Raw genomic sequence first — 23,648 nt, 5'->3', positions numbered from 1 at the left:
TGGACAAATCTTGCGTCGGAAAGGTTCATTGCCAGCACAGAAATAAAGTTTCTTTCACACCACCACTGAACCATATATACAGGGGAAAATTAACTAAATAAAAGACAAGAGCTGTGATAACTGCAAGAAGTTTCCTTATTTAAGCAAGTTGATTCCGCCTTTATACCTAATCTTTTATATACTTTTATTTGACATGCATACGTACATAATATCTTTTACTAAAAGAAACCAAACAAGCCGTTCAATTTTTTATATCAACTTTCTTTTCTTCTTCTTGACGATCTAACATAGATGAGGCATCCCACTAAAGTCAAGATTCACCTACTCTGCCTGCACTCTTCTATATAACGTTGCAGAGCACCAGGATTCATCAGCCTAAGCGAGCAGAGTTCTCTTGACTAACAACTTTCACAAATATCATAGAAGGGAAATTTTATAGAAAGAGAAATACAAGGATGAAGGCGTCGCTTCTTGAGCAGCTTGTTATTGGATTTCCAATCATCTCCAACAGATATTTGCCTGATTCAGCAGGCCAATACAAGTTCAACAAAAGTTCGAATCAAAGTACGTTATCCTTCCCTTACAAAACTTGAGTGGTTAATCCTTTCTGCGATGTCTGGTCATCATCTAATTCTGAATACCTTCATGTTTCCAGGTAAAGCAAGTTCAGTTCTCGGTAGGATGAACAAGTTTGGGAGAAAAACTGACAGTTTTGCTCATGAAGTGAGAGAGCATGGTATGAAGTCTTAAATGACTTTCAGATAATCAGTTTGTGACTTTTGGTCGGAGGAAAATGCCTCTTTAACGCTTAAACCTTTTCTTATCCCTCCATTATACTTTATTGGCCTAAATAAATGAAGTCTAAATGATCTCTTAAAACTGCCATCTTCACTTGCAGTGAGACTGGGGCCAAAGACAACTGATACAGTGAAACGAAAGTTAAGGATGGGAGCTAGAATTCTTCAAGTTGGTGGAGTGGAGAAAATATTTATGCAAAAATTTAATTTCAAAGAAGGAGAGAAGTTGTTGAAAGCATCACAGTGCTATCTATCAACCACATCCGGTCCTGTAGCAGGACTCCTCTTCGTATCCACAGAAAAGGTGGCTTTTTGCAGTGACAGATCCATCAAGATCACATCCCCTGAGGGCCAAGTGATTGGAGTCCATTATAAGGTGATTCTCACAGACCTTAACTGTATCTTCACAAAACATCCCTGAATCTTGTATTGCCTTTTATAAATCTTTGCTAATATACAACTTAAAATCTATCTCTTATTTGCAGGTCTTGATTCCACTTTCGAAGATAAAGAGCGTCAACCAAAGTAAGAATGTGAAGAAGCCTTCACAAAAGTACCTAGAAATCCTTACCACGGACAACTTCGATTTCTGGTTTACGGGTCTCTTAAATTACCAGAAAACTTTCAAACATCTTCAGCATGTGGTTTCTCAATCTTAGAGGAAGATGAAGCAGAATTGTAATTCTTCAACCCTTATGCTTCATCAGTTATTATTTTGCGAAGCAACAAAGGTTCCATTATATGTTTTACCATTGTACAAAGTTTTGTTGATAGGAAAAAGCAACGTTGTTCTTCAAGTTCTTCTTCTTCTTTTTAATTAGTTATTTCAGTATCCTGAAAACTTCCACACTTCATAGAATTATAACATTCAAACTTTAAATAATGGCCTCATACCCAGGACTGACCATTTCTGTTAAAATCAGAATGGAATGGATATTCAAAATGTTATTGCATAGAGCAGCACGCTTCTTTAACAAGCTAATGGTTACCCTCAATAAAGGCCCTAAGCTACGGTACTTGAGAAACGCCACTAAAATAATCAAGAAAAGCTACACTAGATGAAGCCAGGAATGATGACAGCTCATGATAACATAAAGAAGCAAAAAACAAAAAAAACAAAAACAAGAAAAAGGGCATTTAACTCGCAGATTGATTCTACCTTCCTTTGTTACCATGCATAAATTGGTGGTGATGAGCACTGTGTAGGGTTTCTCATCCCCACTCCGCATAATCGAGCCTGCTATATTTTCTTTTTCATTTTCGAAGCCAGTTGGATTGGTGTTTAGGCTTAGAAATGGATGGATGGATGGTATCATTAAGCCTTAATAATTTTAAAAGAAATGAAAAACAATTCTCCCCCGTGCCTATCTCTGGATCCTGCTTCAATCTTGGCCATTCCATACAGCAAAACTTGGTATTTGGCTCTCTAAGGTGGATGGTGGTGATGCGGAAATGATCTGACAAATTTCGTTTCACAAAAAACCTTAAAGTATGTTACAACTTGCGGTGCCCACCACATGATGTCCATAGCCGCCTTTGATCTTAATTGCTGTCTCAGAATGTTTATTGTCACTGCCCTGTCAACTTCCTCACTTTTTATGGTATTGTCTCGTGAACCTTCAAAAGGTAATAATGCATCAATAGTCAATTGTGTTTTTCGGTATTCAAGAATATTCTCGGAATAACTTACACATTAATCAAGACCAAATCTCTGTCGAGCCGTCTTATGAACACATCCCACTTCGATTTGTTGCATTTGGCTTTAAATTCTTGTATATGATGATCAACCCTAATCCAAGAAGAACAGAAATGATGGCTTACCTTCATGAATTGACTACAACGAGTGTAGAAAAGAGAAGCAAATCCTATAAATACTCTCACTCTTGTTTCACTATCTTTCTGACTACATATGTGAATCTCAAGCAGAGGGAGGGGTTTTCTGTGATGACACTTCACCGTTGCTTTTGTTACTAGGCCTTCAACATATACCTAAGTGATCTCTCAAATAAAAAAGGACCTTCAACTAAATATTCCTCAACTATGATAATTAATACCCGAGGATAAGTATAGACAATGATAAGGAACATTTGAATTACCCACCTAAGCATTTTGATACTGAATTCTCAAATCTGACAGTAACTGTACATTTAAATAGTAATCGTGGGTGATATAAGCAAATGGCCTTTTCTCCTTACTTTTTCTTATCTTATCACAAGTAAACATATCTCATCAGAAAGGTGTATTTCCAGCACAGAAAGCTTCAATGACGCCACTGCAGAAGCATACGCAAGTGGGAAAAAAGCAGAAGACAAGTGGTATTTATGGCACCAAGGTGTTTCCTCATTTGAGCATGTTAATTCCACCATTGCTAATTTCTGGTATGCTTTTATTAAAGATAACATGGATTCATAGATAAAATGTCTTTTAACATTTATTTTTACCAAGTTGTTCTCTTTTATTCTGCTTCATGATCCACAAATGAGTCATCAAACATAAAGTCAAGGTTCACCATGTCTCCTTTTATTCATTTATATATATATGGATTCGCAGAACACAAGGATTCATCAAATAGGTTGAGGAAATCTCTCTTGAATAACATCTTCCAGAAAGATCACGGAGGGGAAACTTTAGAAAGATTACTCGAAATGAAGGCTTCACTTCTCCAGCAGGTAGGTATTGGGGTTCCAATCACCTCAAACAAATACTCACTTGAGTCAGCTGGCCAATGCAACAAGGTTAACAGAAGTTCAAATCAAGGTAGGTCATTTTTCCCTGGCAAAAATTGATTGATTAATATGTTTGATCATCTTTTAATATTAAATATCATCATGCTTGCAGGCGAAGCAGGTCCAGTTCTAAGTAGGTTGAACAAGTTTGAAAGAAAGGCTGGCAATTTTGCACAGGAAGCTCAGGACCATGGTATGAAGTCTTGAACGACTTCTAGATTTTCAGCATGTAAATTCTTATCAGTGACAAGATGAGGTCATCATAGTCCTAAAATAATTTTGCAGAATGCATAATTTTACACTTTTGGAACATAAAATGAAGTTCCAATTGATGATTTAAAACCTTTTTAACTTGCAGTTAGACTGAGGCCAAAGATAACTGACACAGTGAAAGGAAAGTTGAGCTTGGGAGCTAGAATTCTTCAAGTCGGTGGAGTGACGAAAATCTTTGAACAATTGTTTGGCATCAAAGATGAAGAGAAGTTATTGAAAGCGTCACAGTGCTATCTATCAACCACATCGGGTCCTATAGCAGGACTCCTTTTCATATCCACAGGAAAGGTTGCTTTTTGCAGTGACAGATCCATTAAGATCGCATCCCCTAAAGGAGAACCAGTTAGAGTCCACTATAAGGTTATTCTCTCGTAGCTTTACACAAAACATCTCTATATTTCTTTCATCATTCTTTGCTAATAGAAATCTTCAAACCTATCTCTCATTTGCAGGTCGTGATTCCACTTGAAAAGATAAAATGTGTCAACCAAAGTAAAAATGTGAGGAAGCCTTCGCAAAAGTATATAGAAATAGATACTGTGGACAACTTCGATTTCTGGTTCATGGGTTTCTTGAATTATCGGCGAGCTTTCAAATATCTTCAGCTTGCTGTCTCTCAATCCTAGAGGATGAGAAAGCAGAAGAGTGATTCTTCATCCCTAATGCTTCACTAGTTATTATTTTTTGAAGCAACAAAGGGAAAAATACATGTCCAAAAATTGTACATAGTTATGTTCATCAGAAAAATAAACTTTGTTCTTCATGTTGTGGTTTTTGTTTCAATGACATAATATTACTTTTCTGAATTCTAGCATTCAAACCATACAATTTGCAAATTTTATACCATAAATATTGGATCATTTGACATCGGCCGTTTCCTGTAAAATCTGAAAGGAGTGGATCTTCAAAATTTTACTAGATAGACCCACGGCCAATTTGGTTGATTTATCTCTTCTATTCTTTGTTCCCACCAGTAACATTACCAGTGTTTCTCCCACATTGCATCCCATTAAAATCAGTTACAATCAAACATATGGACCTTAATATTTTTTACATATATATTACTCTCAATTACATAGAAAATTAAGATGTCCGAGACCACAAATGTATAGGCTTCCTTATCATGCTATGCTTATCCTCCTCAATGATTTCCTTTGTCACAGGTCTTAATTAATGAAACAGTCAAGTGAAATCAAGAAAGAAGCCATTTCAGAATTTAAATTAACAAAACAAGGAATATGAAAGTACATAACTGGCATAAGGATTCTAGCCTCATTTACAACGGCACATAAGCTGCTGGGTGAAAAGAGCAAGGTGTGGCTTTCCTCGTTGCCACTGCCCTGACCTTCATTGCCTACTACGCATGCATTTTTCCTGATAAAATCGCACTATACTTTGATATTTCAAGGATAAAAAGTTCCGGTTTGAATCTATGAGAGTAATCATTCATTATCAATCATCTCATATTCACATAAATGAGCTAGATTTTTTCTTTTCCATGGCTAGTTGCCAATTATATTTTTAATCCTGATAGAAAATAGCTCAAAATTTGGTTAAACAATGCTAATTCTCCCAATCATATTGAGTTTTATCTTGACTGCTCCATGACCTTGGTTAATTAATATTACAAATTACGCCACATTGAAAAGGAAACTATATCTTTTAATTATTCTTTCTCGTATATAAATTTGAGAGGGCAAACATTAGACTTCGATTTTCCCCCCTTTTTATGCATGCTAGCCGCTACGTTTATTCGTAGTCCTCATGAAAAATAAACTCAAAGCATAGCTGAACAATGCTAGTAGTCTCATTACTTCTCCATGAACTTGGTTGACTAACATTAGAAATTGTGCCATCTCTGAAAATAAACCTTTTCTGTTAGTTATATTAACTGTTATGTAATTTTGAAGCATACACAAAAAGGAAAGAGAGGGACATCATTAGAATATTTTCCCACTGGAAGCCAGACTTTCATATGGATAAGATAATTTGAATTTAAACTTCACTTTTCAAAAATATTGAGACCCGTCTCTGTCTTTGGACCTCGCTGTAATCTTCTTTTGAAATCTTGGACATTCCATATTGCACAACTTGGTAGTTGGTATACATTGGATGATGGGGATCATGTAGGAATGATAAAATATGTCTCGCCTTACTGCTTCTAAAACATTAAAGCATGTCTCACCTTATTGACCCACCACATGATGTCTACAGCCGTCCTTTGAACCTGATTGCTGGCTCAAAAAGTTTGTGTTTACAGCCCTGTCAGCTTCCTGACTTTATGATCTGGCATTTTGACCTATCAAAGAACATCAATGAAATTCAACAACTGCTTCTTTTGTTTCTATTAATGAAACTTCCAGAATATTCACTTCCTTCCTTAGATTTTCCATATTAAAATGATCTCACGAATAAATATGGACCTTCATTGGAATTTTATTTATGACAGGATTAAAAGTACATAGGCGACAAGTATATACTATGGACAAGGTTGTGCAACTTTTCTATCATTTAAATTTGTCGGTAGGATAACATGAAAGGCCCAGCAGAATCTTTTGCTGGATTTACTACGTTATCTTTGCCTTTAACATGCTATTTTGATCAATGTAAATGCCCTTGTCTTTTTTTTACTTCCTCATGACCCTGGGTGAACATCACAAACATTTATCTCTTGGAAAAGAAACTGTCTCTGTTAGTTCTCTTTGCTGATATGTAACTTTACATGGATAGGGAAGAGAGGGTGAATATTAGACTTATTTTGTCCCTTATGGTTATACATGATAAGGATCACCTCGAATTACAGTTAGCTACCGTAATTGTAGCTGTGATTTTATTGTTTGAGTGAACTTCCTATTTCATAGTCATATCAAGCTTACTGTGATTGCCGCTGTAATAGCTCGATTTTTACCCCATTTTCTAGAAAATACTGTCAAAACTCCTCTCGGATTTTACTGTCAACTTCTTATGTTTCTATCAGAACTCAGAAATTCAGAAGCTTGATTTATGGGAAAATATAAAAAATGACAACCATCTTGATAGTGAATTCACATCGATGTTGCTGGCATACATGGAAGTTAACTGTGTTGACTGAAAATTATGTATATACTAAAATTAACTGCTTGGCCATGGTAAAACAAAAAATAGAAGTAGGCAGAGAAGGTAAGATCTCAGTTGTAAACGGTCTTTCACTTTTTCCGTCTGGTTTCCTTATCATATCGCGAGAGAGCTTGGGAGAGGCATGGCATCAGAAAGTTAACGTGCCACCTCATGAAGTTTAAATAACATGTTCACATGAGCAGCATGTGAAGAAGCAAGTGGCATTAGACGTCATCTTTTGTCAACCAAATACATTATTCTAATGTATTTGAAACAGAATACTTTTTCCAAAACACTTTCTATAGAAGGTGCTTCTCCCTGTAGGACTGTCTTTTTTAGTCTTTATATAAAATTTCTTATGTTAAGCAAGTTAACAAATGACCCAAAATCTCGCTCTCCCCCTCTCCCTCTGGACCTTTGCAGCAATCTTGGACATTCCATGCTGCAAAACTTGGAAGTTGGTATGCAGAGGAGGATGGGAGTGATATAGGAATGATTCGGCATTCCCTTTTCCTCAAACAAATCTTTTCAAATCTTGGCCATTCCACACTGTCAGAACTTGGTATCCGTGTGGGGCATGGTGATGATGAGAGAATGATTTGGCAAATTTTCTTTTAAAGTATAGCCTCCCTTTATTGTCCCTACCACATGACTTCCAATCTTCCATAGCCAGCCTTTAAGTCTTGCTTACTGACTCCAAAACTTTCTGTGTCAGCTTACTCGCTTTATGATATAGCCCCTCTTTAAGGCGTCAAAAAGCGCCAATGACTTTCATGAACCGCTGCATGAGTTTCTGTAAACAAAGATTCAAGAAATCCAGACAATTCATTTTCCTTCTTAGATTTTTAATTCCATAATGACATTTCAAATAAAATATGGCCTTTAACTATTACTCAACTGTCACAGTTTAGGCTTAAAATATATGAAACACAAGTGCAGACAATGCTGAGGCAATTTTTTACCATTACATACGTACCTTGGAAATACCAAAGTCACAGCAGAATCTTTTTCTACATTTACAACTTAATCAAAACTTTTAGCATGTGCGTAGAAATATGACCTTTCCTCTCTACTTTTTCATTCTCTTACAAGTAAACTCATAAATCTGGAGCGAAAAAAAAAAACTTGAAAAAGGAAAGAAAGTAACTCACAGAATTCGTATCATATAGGGACATTGCCAGCTTACAGTGCTTCAATGACATAACCACAGAAGCACATGGTTATACATAAACAGAAATACATATACTTATCATTATGTGGTGTTTATGGCACCTTTAAGTTTCCCTATCTTAGTCAATTCATCCCCCCTCATCTGGATACTTTTTATTGAACATGACATGAACCTTTAATGAATGTCTTATGGCTAAAGGAAAAAGCCAAGCTATTCAAACTTCTATTAACTTGATGTCTTTTGGTCTCCTTGATGAGCCACGGATGACTCATCCAACCAAAAGGCAAGCTTAATCTTCTTCCCTTGCTTTCTTATATATATGCTTCTGCGAAATACAAGGATTCAACCAACGCAAGAAAAGCTCACCTGAATACTTTTCAGAACCTGGTGGTTTCTCAGCAATACATTTTCAAATAAGAAAAACATTAGCAATGAAGGCCTCGCTTCGTCAGAATACAGTTATTGGAATTCCAATCTCAGTGGCATGCGAAGTTGGCAAGTCATCAAACAGGTACCTTCTCGAATCTGCGAGCCAATACAACAAGTCTACAGAATCTTCAGATCAGAGTAGGGCACTCTTTCTTTAACAAACTTGATTAATTAATTCTCTTGTAAAGTTTAATATCATATTAATTCCAACCATTTTGACTTATCCAGGCAACGCAAATTCAGTTCTTGGTAGGGTGAACAAGTTCGGGAGAAATGCTGACAGTTTTGCTCATGAGGTTCAAGAGCATGGTAAGACGTCTTTGAGTAACTATACAGTGTTTTATTTTCTTTTTTGTTGGGGACAAAGAGTAACTTTACAGTTTCAATTACTTTTGTCCTGCCCACCATGATTCATATGCCTACATCAACTTAACACCGTGCATTTAACTTGCAGTTAGATTGAGGCCAAAGATAGCTGATACAGTAAAAGGGAAGTTAAGCTTGGGAGTCCGAGTTCTCAAGGTTGGTGGATTCAAGAAAATCTTTATGCAGTTGTTTGGATTCACAGAAGGAGAGAAGTTGCTGAAAGCATCACAGTGCTACTTATCAACAACGTCTGGTCCTATAGCAGGACTCCTCTTCATATCCACGGAGAAGGTTGCTTTTTGCAGTGACAGATCCATAAAGATCACATCACCTAAAGGAGAAATCATGAGAGTCCATTATAAGGTAATTTTCACAAATTTTATAGGAACATAAACAATATCCCTCTTTTTTTGTGTTATCTCATCATGCTTTGCTAATATAAACCTTCAAATCTATCTCTCATCTGCAGGTCATGATTCCACTTGAAAAGATAGAGTGTGTATGCCAAAGTAACAATGTGAAGAAGCCGTCACAAAAGTACATTGACATAGTTACTGTGGACAACTTTGATTTCTGGTTTATGGGTTTCTTAAATTATCAGAAAACTTTCAAATACCTTCAGCATGCTATCTCTCAATCTTAGAGGAAGAGAAAGTTGAAGCATTGATGTTCAATACCATGCTTCATCAGTTATTCTTTTCTATAGAAACAAAGAGCACATACGTGTTCCAATAGGGTACATAATTTCATTGATAAGAAAATGCCACTTTAGCCATGTCGGGCTGAAAAATCAGGTTGTAGAAGCAGGGTGGAGTGTAAGTAGCGAGTAGGGTTTTAGCCTCTCTGGATGTAAATAAAAAAGTTACGTTGATGTTCAGCCTTTGGTTCTTTCTTTCTTTCCTTTTTTTTTTTTTTTCTAAACCACTATTATGTGATATCAATTTCTTGAAGTCTTGCGATGAAAATTCGTATAACTACCAGCTTTCGTATTATATCTGACGGCTTCATCCACATTGGAAATTTTGGTTAAATCTGAATGAGACGGATATTGACAAACATTAAATGCTACCTTATCATCCTAATGGTTATCTACCTGAGGCCCCAAAATCATGGTTTCTAAAGCACTGTTTACCTTTACCTGAATAATCACGAGAAGTCACACCAAATGAAATAAAGCATGAAGCCAAGTTCACCAATAAAAAAAGACATTTTATTAGAAGCTAAATAAATTTAATAGTAGTCTCATTCACAACACTGCATATGCTGCTGTGCCTGTGGGATTGACACTCTGTCCTGAAAGTTACGCTTAAACATGGATAGGATCATTGAGCCATGGAACCTTTTTTTTGTGTGTGTGTGTCTGTAAATGAACATTTTACCCTTTCTCTTTCTTTGGACCTTGAAATCTTGTCTTCAAATCTTGGGCATAAACCAAGAAGTCTGTTAAAAGAAAATCAATACTGCCGGGAAAAAAAAAAAATGTATTCCTCACTTTACTTTGTTGGAGAGAAGCTTTCGCAGAACTGGACTCAAGACGATCTGTACTACTAAGTGTGAACATCAAATATGTTTGTAACAAGCTCGGAGAAGGACCATACAAGACATGCTCCAGTTAAGAAATACCATCTCATCTATCTTAACACCCTCTCATTTTAATTGACTTATGAGTTACATTATTTCTAACAGTTAGTTTCATTGTTAAACACTGTTTTTCCAATGGTATAAACAAACGAAGGCACAATGACAATTGCACCTTAATATTTCTTTTCTGAAATCTTGGATCTTCTATGCTATGAAACTTGTTAGTTGGTGTGCACATATGTGTGTGTTGGAGGATGGAGTGTTATGGTATTAAATAGGTATTCCCTTCTCTTCAAACTTGAAGTATGTCTCACCATACTCTTCCAATTACTTCTTTTGAAATCTGGGACATTCTACACTAAAAAGTTGCTTCACATGTGGGACATGGGGATGATGAAAGAATGATTTGGCAAATTTCTCTTTTCACAGAACGTTAAATTATGTCTCACCATGTGATGTCCATAGCCAGCCCCTGATCTCAATAGCTGATTCAAAAAGTTCATGTTCATAGCCCTCTCAGCTTCTTCACTTTAGGATATAGTCTCCTAACCCATCCACAAACACTAGTGACTCTCTTTAGCTACTGCACGTGTTTATTCTATCAATAAAGATTCAAAGATTCCGGAATATTCCTTTTCTTCCTTAGATTTTACGCAAGACAATGATCTCAAAGATAAAATATTGACCTTGAATTAAATATTCTTCAGTTATTGCAGTTATAACTTCTAATTTATGGATGACAACTATAGACAATAATAAAGATAATGAAAAGAAAGGGAAACAAGGCAAAAAGAAAAGCCCGTAGCAGAATCTGTCTCAAGATTTACTACTTCCTCTATAGCTTTAACAAATGCTACAAGTCACCTTTTTTCTTTACCTTTTTCTGAGCTTATCATAAGTAGCATAAAAAGAAAAATGATAAGCGCAAGTAAACTTAAAAGAATTCTCACATCAGAATTGCACATACTCCTACTCAGAAAAATTCAATCACATCACCAAGGAAGCGTTCCTGTATGTGTTGGAAAATAAAGTGAAAACACGGTGGCCGTGGATCATCTTTGTTGTCAAGAATTTGGTGTTGATGATGCCGAGAAGGTTCCTTATCTAAGCATTTGATTCAACATCGAACTGATCTTCTGTATGCTTTGTTAAAGATGACATGTCTTTTGCCAAAAGCAACCAACCAAGCCATTTTAACTTTTCACAAACTTTATTCAAAGTTCTTGATGATCTAGAGATGAGTCATCTGACAAAAAGACAAGTTCCCCCTTCTTTCCTTGAATTCTTATATATGTCTATCACAACAGAAGTATTCATCAACCAAAGTGAGAAAACCTCTCCTCAATCCTTTTCAGAAGCTAGTTGTTGCTCTGTAATATCTTCCTGGGAGAAAAATAGCAGAAATGAAGGCCTCACTTATTCAGGATCTAGTTATGAGAATTCCATTCGCTTCAGCAACTTCCCAAGTTGGGAAGTCATCAATTAGATACTTGCCTGATTCTTCTGGCCAATACAAGAAGTCTTCTCAAATTTCAAAACAGAGTAGGACATCCTTTCAATGCAGACTTGATTTATTAGTTTTCTTTTGAAATTTGAAATGATACTAATCTAAATCTTAACCATCTTGATTTTTCCAGGCAAAGCAAACTCGGTTTTTGGTAGGATGAACAAGTTTGGGAGAAAGGCTGACAGTTTTGCACATGAAGTCCGTGAACATGGTACATACTATTTAAACACTTTTAAATTTTCTCTAATTCAAATATCTTATGTTCAAATCTCTATGTCATTTAACAGATGTCCTAAAACTGTTATTTGAACATGCAGTGAGACTGGGACCAAAGATAACTGATACAGTGAAAGGAAAGTTAAGTCTAGGAGCTAGAATTCTTCAGGTTGGTGGAGTGGAGAAAATCTTTATGCGATTTTTTAGTGTTAAAGAAGAAGAGAAGCTGCTAAAAGCGTCACAGTGCTATCTATCAACGACATCTGGTCCTATAGCAGGACTTCTCTTCATATCCACAGAAAAGGTTGCTTTTTGCAGTGAAAAATCCATTAAGCTCACATCACCTGAAGGAGATGTGATAAGAGTCCACTATAAGGTAATTCTTGCAAACCTTAACAATACATAAAGCCTCTCTGAATCTTGTTTTTCATCGAGCTTTTCTAATATAATTGAACTTTCTCATTTTCAGGTCTCGGTTCCTCTTGGAAAGATAAAGAGTGTCAACCAAAGTAAGAATGTGAAGAAGCCTTCCCAAAAATACTTAGAAATTGTTACCATGGACAACTTTGATTTCTGGTTTATGGGTTTCTTAAATTTCCAGAAAACCTTCAAATACCTGCAGCATGCAGTCTCGAGATGTTAGAGGAGGAGAAAGTTCATGTGTAATTGATCAGATATTTTTGTAATGCATCAATGGGACTAATATATGTCCAGATGTTGTACATAATTTTGTTGATAAGAAAAAGTTGCTTTGTCCTTCAAGTTTCGGTTCTTTTATTTATTCATGCTTTTGTATCAACATCCTAAATTCTTGCATCCCAATTTAAGACTATTTCTAGCCTTCAAACTTCAAAATATTGAATTAATCAGACACAGACCGTTTCTGTTAAAATCTAAACGGAATGTCATTAAAGTACGCAAGCATTTTATCGGTAAGGTTTTCATAAATACTTGAACAAATAGGAGCAACACTATTAAATATTACCTTTAATCCTAACTATAAGACCTCGTTTGTAGACTATAAATGAAATCTTATAATTAGGACTGGAGATACTACCATATTAAATGGAATATGCTCACGCTTAGTATGAAATCTGAGATGTGATTCACTACACTATTCAAGACTTGTGAATAGTGCAACGGTCTATAAGATTTGGAAACTTTATAGACATGCGAATTAATATTACATCACATATTTTCACTAATGCATATTACTTGTATATCAATGCTCTTTGTTTCTATGGCAGGTAAATATTGAATAATAATTCTTCTTCCGTTTATTTTATTTTATTTTTTTTCTCTTCGGTCTTCCTCAATACTTCAATGCTTCTCTCAATATCTAATTTGGTAGCTCAATCTAAGTAAGAGATAAATTATCCCCATTATCAAGAAATCAAGGGAAAATTAAGAATTCCCTATCCTCTCGAACTAGACCAAGATAGCTAATGGGAAATTGGTAGTAGTTCTTTGGCCTATTTTTATTTGAGATGAGCCGTTAATTAATGTACGTTCATTGAAGTGATTCACCTTGGAGTAACAAAAACTTATTGTAAGGAACAGTTAAAGAAGTTGGGATTCAAATATACGTAAGGTGTGAAATTTATGCTAAAGAAAGCTGTCTAAATGAGATATGACCTTTTTCTCAAACCAATGCTTGATGAGTAGTATTGAGGGGAAAAAATAGGGAGAGAAATCATTTCATCTACATCATCCTATTTCAACTTAGATCTTGTGGAGCAATTACTAAAAGTCGACATTACCTAATTGAAAAAATTAATCATTCGCCTTTAAGATTTTTGATGCTCTTCCATGACATGATTTGAATATCATATATAAGGACTCTCTCTCGGAAATGAAACCATCTTTTTTAGTGATCTCCGCTGACGTGTAACTTTGCCTAATAGGAAAGAGAGGGCAAGCATTTAGACTCAAATAGTTTCCCACCGGAAAAAAAAAAGAAAAAAGAAAAGAAAGAGAGAAAAAAGTTATGCTTATGATTGACTAAGATCATTGAACCTTTAGTTATAATCTCTCTCTCTCTCTCTCTTTTTCTCATTCTCTCTTCGCAGACCTTGTGATGTTGCTTTGCAATCTTGGACATTCACTCTCCATATTAAAAGAATCTTCTTAGAGCATTGGCACACATTATTTGGTCATGTGGCTGATGTGGGAATGACTTGGCTGTTACTTTTCCTCGAAAATAAAGAATACATGTCTCAACTCTTTCTTTCCTCACATGGTATCCATACATCCCTGACTCACCTATTTCCTCACACAGTATGGCGAATGAAGTCAATTTTGGTCGAAAGCTTGAAAACCTTAAAAAATATAAACGTAGATCATGGAAAGCGTATAATGAAAGGCTAAAAGAAGACACAAAAAAAGGATTCATGTCAGAAGTTACAATATCTAAGTATTATTGTTTGGCATGTCATGTGACGTGATTCAGTTTGATGTAACACTTTTTTCTGCCCTCTTTCACTTGTTTTTCTTAGCACAAAGGAAGCTTCAAAGTTATCTGGCATCAGAAAGCTAAAATGCCAGCTCCCAAAGCTTCATAAACTTCGTCTAGTAGGAAATCTAGGACATCAGAGAAATCTTGATGCCTCATTTTTGCCAGCCTACCATATTATTTTAAGGGATTTCACCTACCACCGTCTCGGGACACATTTTTCCTTTCTATTAAGGTACTGCTTCTAAAGTACTGTCTTTTTTAACTTCATGTTGTTTATACGAAGAACTGCCTTGCAGGCTAAGAATTTACCACATTTAGCTAGTGGTAGTTATATTCCTTATTTAAACATCTTAAATCTACATATCTTAGATATGATGACATGGATCTGACATTTTCTAAAAGAGACCAAACAAGCCATCTTCAACGAATGAGTAGTTATATTCCTTTTATTCTTCATGATGATCTAAAGGTGACTCATCCAAAATATAAGTCAACATTCTCTCTCATTCTCCTTCCTTTCATTGCATTCCTTTATAAGCCTCTTGAGAACGCAAGGATCGATCAACCCAAGTAAGAAACTCTCCATTGATATTTCATTACAGATAGCAGCAGAATCAGTGAAGATAAAATGTTAAACATGAAGGCATCAATTCTTCAACATTTAGCTTTTGGAGGTTCAATCACTTCAGCGACATGCCAGCTTGGGAAGTCATCAAACAGATACTTGCCTGGTCCTGCTACTACCACAAGTTCAAAGCAAAGTAAGACATCCCATGTTTGATCATTCGTTCATCAGAAAAATACAACAAGAAAAACAAAAACGTAAAACCTCATCTGATCAATGCTTGTCTGATCTTATTCTCATCAGGTAAAGTGAATTCAGTTATTTCTAAGATGAACAATCTTGGCAGAAAAGCAGACAGTTTTGCAAATGGAGTCAGAGAGCATGGTATGTACTATGTATTCTGCACGAACCCATTCGAACTATGCATACAATGAAGTTCTAAATTGACTGCTAACTGATGTTATGATATCATATATATGCAGTGAGAGTGGGGCCAAAGATGAGTGACACAGTAAAAGGGAAACTAAGATTAGGATCTAAAATTCTCAAAGTTGGCGGAGTTGAGAAAGTGTTCACTGAAATGCTTAGTGTTACAGATGGAGAGAGGCTGTTGAATGCATCACAGTGCTATCTATCAACCACGTCTGGGCCAATAGCAGGCCTCCTCTTCATTTCGACTCATAAAGTTGCCTTCTGCAGTGACAGATCCATCAAGGTCTCTTCTCCAACAGGAACAGGAACACTCACAAGAATCCATTACAAGGTAGCTCACAAAGCGTATATCTGTTCTCTTGAGGCTTTGCTTAACGTATCTGGAAATGAGTAATTTTGGGTCTTTTTGGCAGGTGTTGATTCCGCTTGAAAACATCAAGTGTGTCAACAAAAGTGAAAATGCGAAGAATCCTTCGCAGAAGTACATGGAAATAGTAACAGTGGATAGCTTTGATTTTTGGTTCATGGGTTTCTTCAACTATCAGAAAGCTTTTAAATATCTTCAGCGAGCTCTCTCGTCAGCTTAGAGGAAGCCTGGAAGATTGTACATAATTTTTTCTTTCTTTCTTGAGATGAGATTGTGCTTCAATCTCAAATTCCTTTTACTTGTTTCTTCTCAGGCTCCTTTGGTACAAAATAGAAATAAGAAATGACAATGGAAAACCTTTCATATAAACAAGGGAAGGTCTCTTTTACTTCTTTCTCTCTCTTGTTTCCTGTCTTTAAATCCATTTTCCAAATGCCAAATGCAGCCAAAAGTCATAAAGTATATTCTCAGTAACTTCTCATGTTGAATTCCTATGTAGCCTCACTCTACTCATCAGATATTTTTTTCTTGAACTTTTCGAATAAGGAAAAACTAATAATGTAATACCAATTTTGTATGGGAAGAGCTATATTAACAAAAGCTTACTCCCCATCCCCAGTTAAAATTTGATGGGACCCAAATCTTAGCAGATAATACCAAATACAAAAATTTTGTTCAGAAACAAATAGAGGTTTGCTGAGAGCTTTACTATAGGAAGGTAGAAAGAAGTAATGCAATGAATGTTGGCCATCAATTTGGCAACCTTTCATGCGTAACGAAGCTGTTATTTATAGATTTGTAGAGCTTTTAGCCATTAAATATAAAAACTAGTTACTCTTCTAATCCTAAATATAAGACATATTTAATTTGTATAAATTATACAATAAAATGGGTCTTATATTTAAAATTGAAGAATATTACTTTAAGATGCGAACAATTGAAGTACCACATTCAATGCTTATCTGATAAGGTTGGTCGAATTGGAAGCGAATTTACTCGGCCTGTGTAATTCAAATAGGAATGAAGTATAGGTTGAATTGTCCGTCGTCCAAACCTAGATGATGTTGGAATTAAAATTGGCAAGAGAGCAATCTAAGGGTGTTTGAACAGAGTTGGTCGAATTTAGCTGCACTCATATTGGAATCCAAATCGGATAGAGAGTACCATAACTAAATGAGTTGGCCTGCTTGTGAAGCCAATTCGAATAAGTAGTTATTAGGGTGCATATTTCTAAAGACTTGTTTGTATTGGAATCGAAATTAGACAGGAGCAATACCAAGAAAGTTGTAGGTTTCATAATGAATTGCGGAAAAGAAAATGTTTGATGTCGTTTTGGAAGAGTACCAATTCGACCAATAATTGTAGTTTGATAGTAACTCTGCAGCTTCGCTATGATTACTTGTATTCCTTGTGCTGATGCAAAATGTCGGGGGAATTAAACGTTAGTGGTCTTTTCCTTTTGGGCTGAAATCCTCCATCACGTTTTTAATATCAATTTATACTTCTGTAACAGGCACAAGAAAACTCATGCTAAAGAGGTCGCACAAATTCAACGCATTCTGAATTCCGAAATTAATAAATAAGCAAATGCATAAATACCCTCGGTACACTGACCTTACTACCCAATCGCTTCTTTTTCTTAATACGGCCACACTCCACAGAAACGATGATGGAGGGTGACACATATTGCAAAATATAAGCAATATTGCGGATTATCTCGCGAATATAAACTATATCCAATAGAGTGAATGAGGACAGCCCTATCACACGTTGAGGTCGACAATGCAGATGAATAGTTTGGACGACATATGAATGAGGCATTAAGCGTTATTATTACACTCAAACATGCTCCTGAATGCCCATAAACCGTAAATAGTTGTAGCATCTCTAAGATTTAAATTACAAAAAATAAAAAACTCAAGCCAAGGCCTTTTCAAAATTTTTGGTCCAAGTGAAGTCTACCGTACAACAAATCCAGAGAGCCAGAGACGGCAAACCAATCAGTTGTGAGCGCATTCTGCTTTCAGGCGAATGTCCCGAGTCACATAAAATGCTTGACCTGCAACCACCTGCATTCACCACAAAAAGCTTATTCGATAAATAAAATTTTCAACTTTAATGCACATTAAAAGACGGTCGAGTGCATGCATTGCCTACTGATCGATAATGTATCAATGCCTAACGGTCTAACCAATAAAAAGCTAGTTCCAATCCATGCAAAATGCTTCATGAGGAAATATTAACCTGATTCCATAAATAGTAGAGATAATGATACATTAGTTTCAAGTATAAATCTAAATATTAGGCTTGTGGTTTGATCCGTAGCTGATTAGTACAAGCTGATACTCAAGGAGGTTGGACTGCAAGCAGCTGCAGCTTCACTCGTTACTAAATATAGATGCCGGAATCTTAATAACGGAAAAAAAAAGATAAAACTTCAGAAACGACAGGATTGAACAGCTGGATCATGTTTAGCAAACTACCTATGACCTATAAGGTTAAGACCAACAAGGTTAAGATCCTGGAACATATCAAGAAACAAGAAAAACCCTGAACCGATAGTTATAACTTCAAGTTTACATCGTTTTACATATAGCTTTTATGTCTAAACCTTCATAACTGTACAAATAATAAGAAAGAAACAGGACTAAGACAAATCATCCACAAAGTGTATGATATAAATAATGTGAAAAGAATAAGAAAGAATAATTGAATCTGAAGGCCTCGTGAATTAACACCAAACTTTGTGGTACAAGTTCAACTTATTAGGAATAAGACACCGAACAATAAAAGTGCAAACATTATCAAAGTTTCCATCAACACAAGAAGTTCAACTAACTTGCAAAGGAAGGCTAAACACTGTGATCCAGAGAATCAAGGTTGACTTGAACACGCAATCACATTACACGAGTGTGTGTGGCTGTGGATTTTTTTTTTTTTTTTGGGGGGGGGGGGGTGGTCATTAACCTTGGTTTCAGATAAAAAGGAACTTCACTTACTTACTATTTAAGCTTGACCACCAATCTGCTTATCTTCCACATCATTAGTTGTAGTAGTCGCCTCCCCACCATCACCACCCTCCGTTGGAGGTTGAACTTGTTCCTCCTCAGGCAGTGGCTCCTCCACATAGTCATTCTCAAATGCATCCACTGGAACCTCATAGATCCTAACCTGGGGCTTAGATGGATCCTTCACTAAAACATACTTCCCCTCATTCAATTTCATGCACAAGTCCACAATAGACTTCACAATTCCCCACATATTAGACGTGTTCAAATTAATTTGAGTCGCAAAATCTCTGGGTTTATAACCATTTACAGCCAAAATCACATGATTGAAATGATCACGAGGATGAACCCTAGAAACGTAACCCAACTTCATCATATCTGCACTTGCCAACAGAGCTTGGGCAGTCCATTTAGCCAACTTATTTGCGTTATTCTTCAACTCCGTAGCCAAGACAGCACCCCTTTGTGTCTCCAACTTTTGTCTCCATTCAACGCCAGAATATTTGGGATCAAATTCATTCAATGCATTCAAAGTAAGGAAGGACCTCTGATTGTTCATATCAACAACACTCTGAACTTCACACCTCGCAACGAGATACATATCATCATCAAGCTTCCACCTCCTATACCTATATGCCACCGAAGCAACCTCCTCACCGTCATTTGCAAAAGGATTAGGCTCATCAAAAGCCACCTTATTCCCATCTCTAATTAAAACTTGTTGCGAGAAATTCTGATTAATATACGCTGCCTCGACACTCAATGAATGGGCCGAGTTAATATCCTCCTTAGCCTCAGGCAACGGCTCCTGCGAGGTCTCGTGGACGGACAGCAAATCCAACTGTGACCCATCCCTCTTGTCAAAAAACAACTTGTTCCCAACACGCTGAATAACAATATCCCATGAGTAGACAGACCTGGGCGCACACATGAGAGATGAAAGAATAGTATCGGTGGCGAAAACTGTCGCTTTGTCCTCGTTAGCAAGCCTTCGGATCACTGGGTCGTCAGTGGTAGTGACTTTGAAAAAGTTCCTATTCTTAAACCTCTCGAGACGACGTTCGTTCTTGGGAGTAATTCTATCATAAGACCTGTCATAATACTCAAGGCCCCCACAGAGAAGAAGGTCTTCGGGTTCAGGAACAGCGAATGAAAGCTTTGAAAAAGTTGAAAATGGTATCTGGTCCAGCATGTTCCACTCAGGCTGAATATCCACAGAAGATTTGAAGACCGCGGCTTCACGACGTGTATTATTTGCATTGGATCTATTGAGATGGTAGAGACGGTCGCGGCGTGCCCTCTCCTTCTCAGCCTCACGTTTTCGGGCCTCCACCTCCTCGTCACGGCGTTGAGGGAGCTGGCGTTGCTGCTGGAACCGCCATTTGGGGCCAAACCTAGGTCGCGGTGGGGGCTTTCCGTCGACAAGGCGGAAGGAGGCATCATCATCAGCGGAGGCAGGGAAGGAATCGTCGATGGTGAAGTCGAATGCGGCGTCAGCCGGGTTCTTGATTCGTGTAGGGTTGTTGAAGTTGCGGGTCCAGTCAGCTATTCGACCAAGTTTGTCTGAACGAGAGAATGGAGCGTAGGGTACATTCGCCGGGAGATTGCTGGCGGAGGACGCGGTGGCGTCAGGCGGACCCCATCCATCTGGATTGAAAGATACAGCTCCGATTTCAAGGCTTCCGACCATTGCAGGGAACAAAAGATTTCTGGATTTGATCTGGGCAACGCAGGTTGGAACGAAGATGAGAGGAAAAAACCCTAGTTTATGTTACCAGTGAGTCCTGAGTAGTGAGTATTGAGCACCCGATGCCGCGATGCAAACGCAAGTTAGGCGCCGTTTGGCTCAAAAACAAACTTTTTTTTTTTTTTAATAAAAGAATTTTATAAACGGTGCGTAAGGAACACAGAACTGAGAGGGAGAAAATGTGAACATTTTTTTGTTTTTGTCTTTGCCAGCTACTTCAAGCGTTTTTCCTCAAAAATATTTAGATAAGAACTAAATTATAACTTTAAAAATAATTTATAACATATACAAAAATTATAATTTTAAAAGTGATCTTATAGTACACAAAAAAAATAAGTGAGAAGCGTGAAAACACTTTTCAAAAATACTTTGAGTTGAACCAAACATGTAAGTTAAGATAAACTTATTTCACTTATTTATTTCATATATCATAAAATCATTTTTAAATTCATGATTTGATGTTGATTGATTTTATATTCATGATTTGATGTTGATTTAAACGCCCTGTGAGTTTTAGATGGAGAAGAGTTTTTATGGAAAATAATTTATTATGTATAAATGTCATAAAAAGTAAAATTGATATTGTGGTTAGTTATAATTATAAAAAATATTTATTATTTAATAATTATTAATTTTTACAGTATCTTTTTTGAATTTCTATATTTTAATAAGTATACACCTTCATCTATCAAGTGTAATTACATCCAAAAATTACTCAAGAGGATATTTTGAAACAATGAGCTGCCTTCTTTTCGATTTGGATTATTTTTAAAATTTTGAAAAAATGATAATTTTTTTGTAGGTGGATGTGGCTTTTTTAAAAAAATATTTTAGTAAATGTGTTGTTAAATTTTTAATTCCACGATGATATAATCTTTTAGGACTTTAAAGGTTTTTTTTTGCCCCAATGGCCCCATAACTCCCAAAACTGGTTATTGTTACTCTATGAAAAAAGAAGCTTGTATTGGGTCGGGGAAGCCCAACAAGGCTCAACAAAATGCGTCAACACCGGAGGAGTGCGTGATTCGCAAGTTGCACCTCCGCAGCACATATCTTCCCACCAACAAGAATTAGTGTCGTTAATAAAAAAATCAACTCATAACTCACAAAGATTATAAGTTTAAATTTCACGATGTAAATATGAAGATCTTATTAGTAGGCAATCTATAAATATTCTTGTGAGTACTCTTTGAGCTTAAAGACATGTCCTAGTTTTATTGAGTTCTCAAGATCCAACTCGTATAAATTTTTTGTAATAAAAAAAACACACACACATGTCCTCCCCACCCCTCTCGTTTTCAAGCCAAGAGTTACTTAAATTAAATTCTTAACAATATATAATCTGTTTCAATGTAAATAGACAATAGTTGAGCAGATGATTCAGATGAAGATTACTTTTTATAAATAAAAAAAAAATTACTAATTATATCGCGTATGCCACATATATTTTGCGAGTGTGCGTCTGTTTTGGAATTTCAACCCCTCTCTCATAATAGATTACCTTTGAGGTTTGAAGTGAATATAAATTTGAGTTTCAAAAATGTCTTCTCAAGAAGCAATCCTGCGAGATGACAATATCCAAACTAATGCTTATAAAACAAAGAACATGATGGGTGTGTGGCAGACTGCAAAATCCGTAATATGAGGTTCATTTTCATTTGTTGTCAACTTTAGCCCATGTGTGATATGAGGGGCGGGAGGAAAAAATTTTAACGAGTCTGGTCTAAAAAATTTACGAAATAAGGTTATAAAATTTTGATTAAAAAATATAAAATTAAAGAGTAAAAAAATTAATTAAAGGCTTTTAATCACACTTTTTCAATTTTTTAAATCGAGTTTGTTAGAATTTTCTTTCTCCTTTTCAATTCTCTCGTACCATATACGTAATGAAAGAAGATTAATCTGTATATCTATCTTCAAGGTTTTTTTTTTCCCCAGCTTACAACAATATGATAAGAATGAAAGATATGCAACCGTGTAGTCCTTAATGATGAGATACTGGTTGTGAAATAAATATGTATAAAAAAACACTAACAAACATGTCCAAAAAACACAAAAAAATATGAATTTTGACTGAAACGTGGCATAATGTACCCGCTTCTAATAATTCATTTAATCTGATTTTTCAAAAGCCTACCGGCCTTTTCGTTTTAGTTGATGACGTGTGGGGGCTACCGCCTTTTCTTTGACGCGGCTCCTTCTTGGTCTTTACCAGAACCTCGCATCACGTGTTTCATGCTCGCAATAGCCCGAGTATTCCCCCCCGCTCAACAAGGGCAGGCTTGTAACTCCGCCCATTATAATAATACTCTTCTGATCCTTAGTATAAAATTTATTTAACTAATTTGATCAGATTAAAAAAGTTAGATAAATTAGTTAATTATAAAAAATTTGATATGTTTTTCTTAAAATACTATAATCATCTTTCTTAATACCTCTTATTCCTCTTCTACTTGATATTGGTTGTAGTACTACAAAATAGGTCTTATATTTAGGACGGGAGGGAGTAGTAAAATAATAGTAATGATTTAAATAGATTAAAAAATTAGTTATATTAGTTATTTATAATAAATATGTTATTTTTTTCCTAAAATATCCTTACTAATCATGTGTATTAACCACTGTCAATGATAAGATCTTTAACATGTATAACTATTATAAGGACTATCTTGAAAAATAAATAAATAAAAATAAATTAAATTTTTATATTTAGGATAAAATTAAATATTAAAATAGTTTTTATATTAAAGATCATTGTTAGTAGTATATTATTTTGTGAAGTCTTTAATTAAAAAATAATGGGGCTTTTTAAAAGGCTGGATCACATGGCTGCTCTCATTGTGGTGAGGAATTCTCATGTGCTCTGAGAGTAACGCCACCGTTTGTGGTTTAGCTAGTAAGCATACTCGTTG

General features: G+C 35.9%; 6 protein-coding genes across 9 annotated transcripts; 5 read left to right on the top strand and 1 right to left on the bottom strand.

The window, feature by feature from the left end:
- Positions 1-309: 309 nt before the first annotated feature.
- LOC114724758 (GEM-like protein 4) lies at positions 310-1,594 on the top strand. Its single transcript, XM_028911201.1, has 4 exons — positions 310-564; positions 656-736; positions 899-1,173; positions 1,283-1,594. The coding sequence occupies exons 1-4, from the start codon at positions 456-458 to the stop codon at positions 1,454-1,456; spliced, it is 639 nt and encodes a 212-aa protein (XP_028767034.1). The 5' UTR covers positions 310-455; the 3' UTR covers positions 1,457-1,594.
- Positions 1,595-3,377: 1,783 nt separating this feature from the next.
- Positions 3,378-4,559, top strand: LOC114724757 (GEM-like protein 4). The gene is made up of 4 exons (XM_028911200.1): positions 3,378-3,554; positions 3,636-3,716; positions 3,882-4,156; positions 4,249-4,559. The coding sequence occupies exons 1-4, from the start codon at positions 3,443-3,445 to the stop codon at positions 4,420-4,422; spliced, it is 642 nt and encodes a 213-aa protein (XP_028767033.1). The 5' UTR covers positions 3,378-3,442; the 3' UTR covers positions 4,423-4,559.
- Positions 4,560-8,402: 3,843 nt separating this feature from the next.
- LOC114724756 (GEM-like protein 4) lies at positions 8,403-9,735 on the top strand. Its single transcript, XM_028911199.1, has 4 exons — positions 8,403-8,630; positions 8,721-8,801; positions 8,947-9,221; positions 9,328-9,735. The coding sequence occupies exons 1-4, from the start codon at positions 8,495-8,497 to the stop codon at positions 9,499-9,501; spliced, it is 666 nt and encodes a 221-aa protein (XP_028767032.1). The 5' UTR covers positions 8,403-8,494; the 3' UTR covers positions 9,502-9,735.
- Positions 9,736-11,768: 2,033 nt separating this feature from the next.
- On the top strand, positions 11,769-12,862 carry LOC114724755 (GEM-like protein 4). Its single transcript, XM_028911198.1, has 4 exons — positions 11,769-11,981; positions 12,077-12,157; positions 12,264-12,538; positions 12,632-12,862. The coding sequence occupies exons 1-4, from the start codon at positions 11,843-11,845 to the stop codon at positions 12,803-12,805; spliced, it is 669 nt and encodes a 222-aa protein (XP_028767031.1). The 5' UTR covers positions 11,769-11,842; the 3' UTR covers positions 12,806-12,862.
- Positions 12,863-15,194: 2,332 nt separating this feature from the next.
- LOC114724698 (GEM-like protein 7) lies at positions 15,195-16,329 on the top strand. The gene is made up of 4 exons (XM_028911110.1): positions 15,195-15,378; positions 15,486-15,566; positions 15,665-15,945; positions 16,028-16,329. Exons 1-4 carry the CDS (start codon positions 15,246-15,248, stop codon positions 16,199-16,201), a joined length of 669 nt encoding a protein of 222 aa, XP_028766943.1. The 5' UTR covers positions 15,195-15,245; the 3' UTR covers positions 16,202-16,329.
- Positions 16,330-17,677: 1,348 nt separating this feature from the next.
- On the bottom strand, positions 17,678-20,818 carry LOC114724769 (eukaryotic translation initiation factor 3 subunit D-like). 4 transcript variants are annotated; one of them, XM_028911217.1, is made up of 2 exons: positions 18,981-20,818; positions 17,678-18,040 (listed from the first exon to the last, which is right to left on the bottom strand). In XM_028911217.1, exon 1 carries the CDS (start codon positions 20,677-20,679, stop codon positions 18,988-18,990), a length of 1,692 nt encoding a protein of 563 aa, XP_028767050.1. In that variant the 5' UTR covers positions 20,680-20,818; the 3' UTR covers positions 17,678-18,040; positions 18,981-18,987. The 4 variants fall into 4 exon arrangements, with proteins under 4 accessions (XP_028767050.1, XP_028767047.1, XP_028767048.1 ...); XM_028911214.1 differs by having other exon boundaries at positions 17,678-18,050; positions 18,981-20,817; XM_028911215.1 differs by having other exon boundaries at positions 17,678-18,050; positions 18,985-20,817.
- Between the last annotated feature and the right edge of the window lie 2,830 nt (positions 20,819-23,648).

Source organism: Neltuma alba, unplaced genomic scaffold (genome assembly GCF_004799145.2).
Source record: "Neltuma alba isolate B1F8T4 unplaced genomic scaffold, ASM479914v2 tig00012197_pilon, whole genome shotgun sequence".
NCBI classification, from domain to species: domain Eukaryota; kingdom Viridiplantae; phylum Streptophyta; class Magnoliopsida; order Fabales; family Fabaceae; genus Neltuma; species Neltuma alba.
Note: the sequence above shows the minus strand (reverse complement) of the source record. Positions and strands in the feature narration are given on the sequence as shown.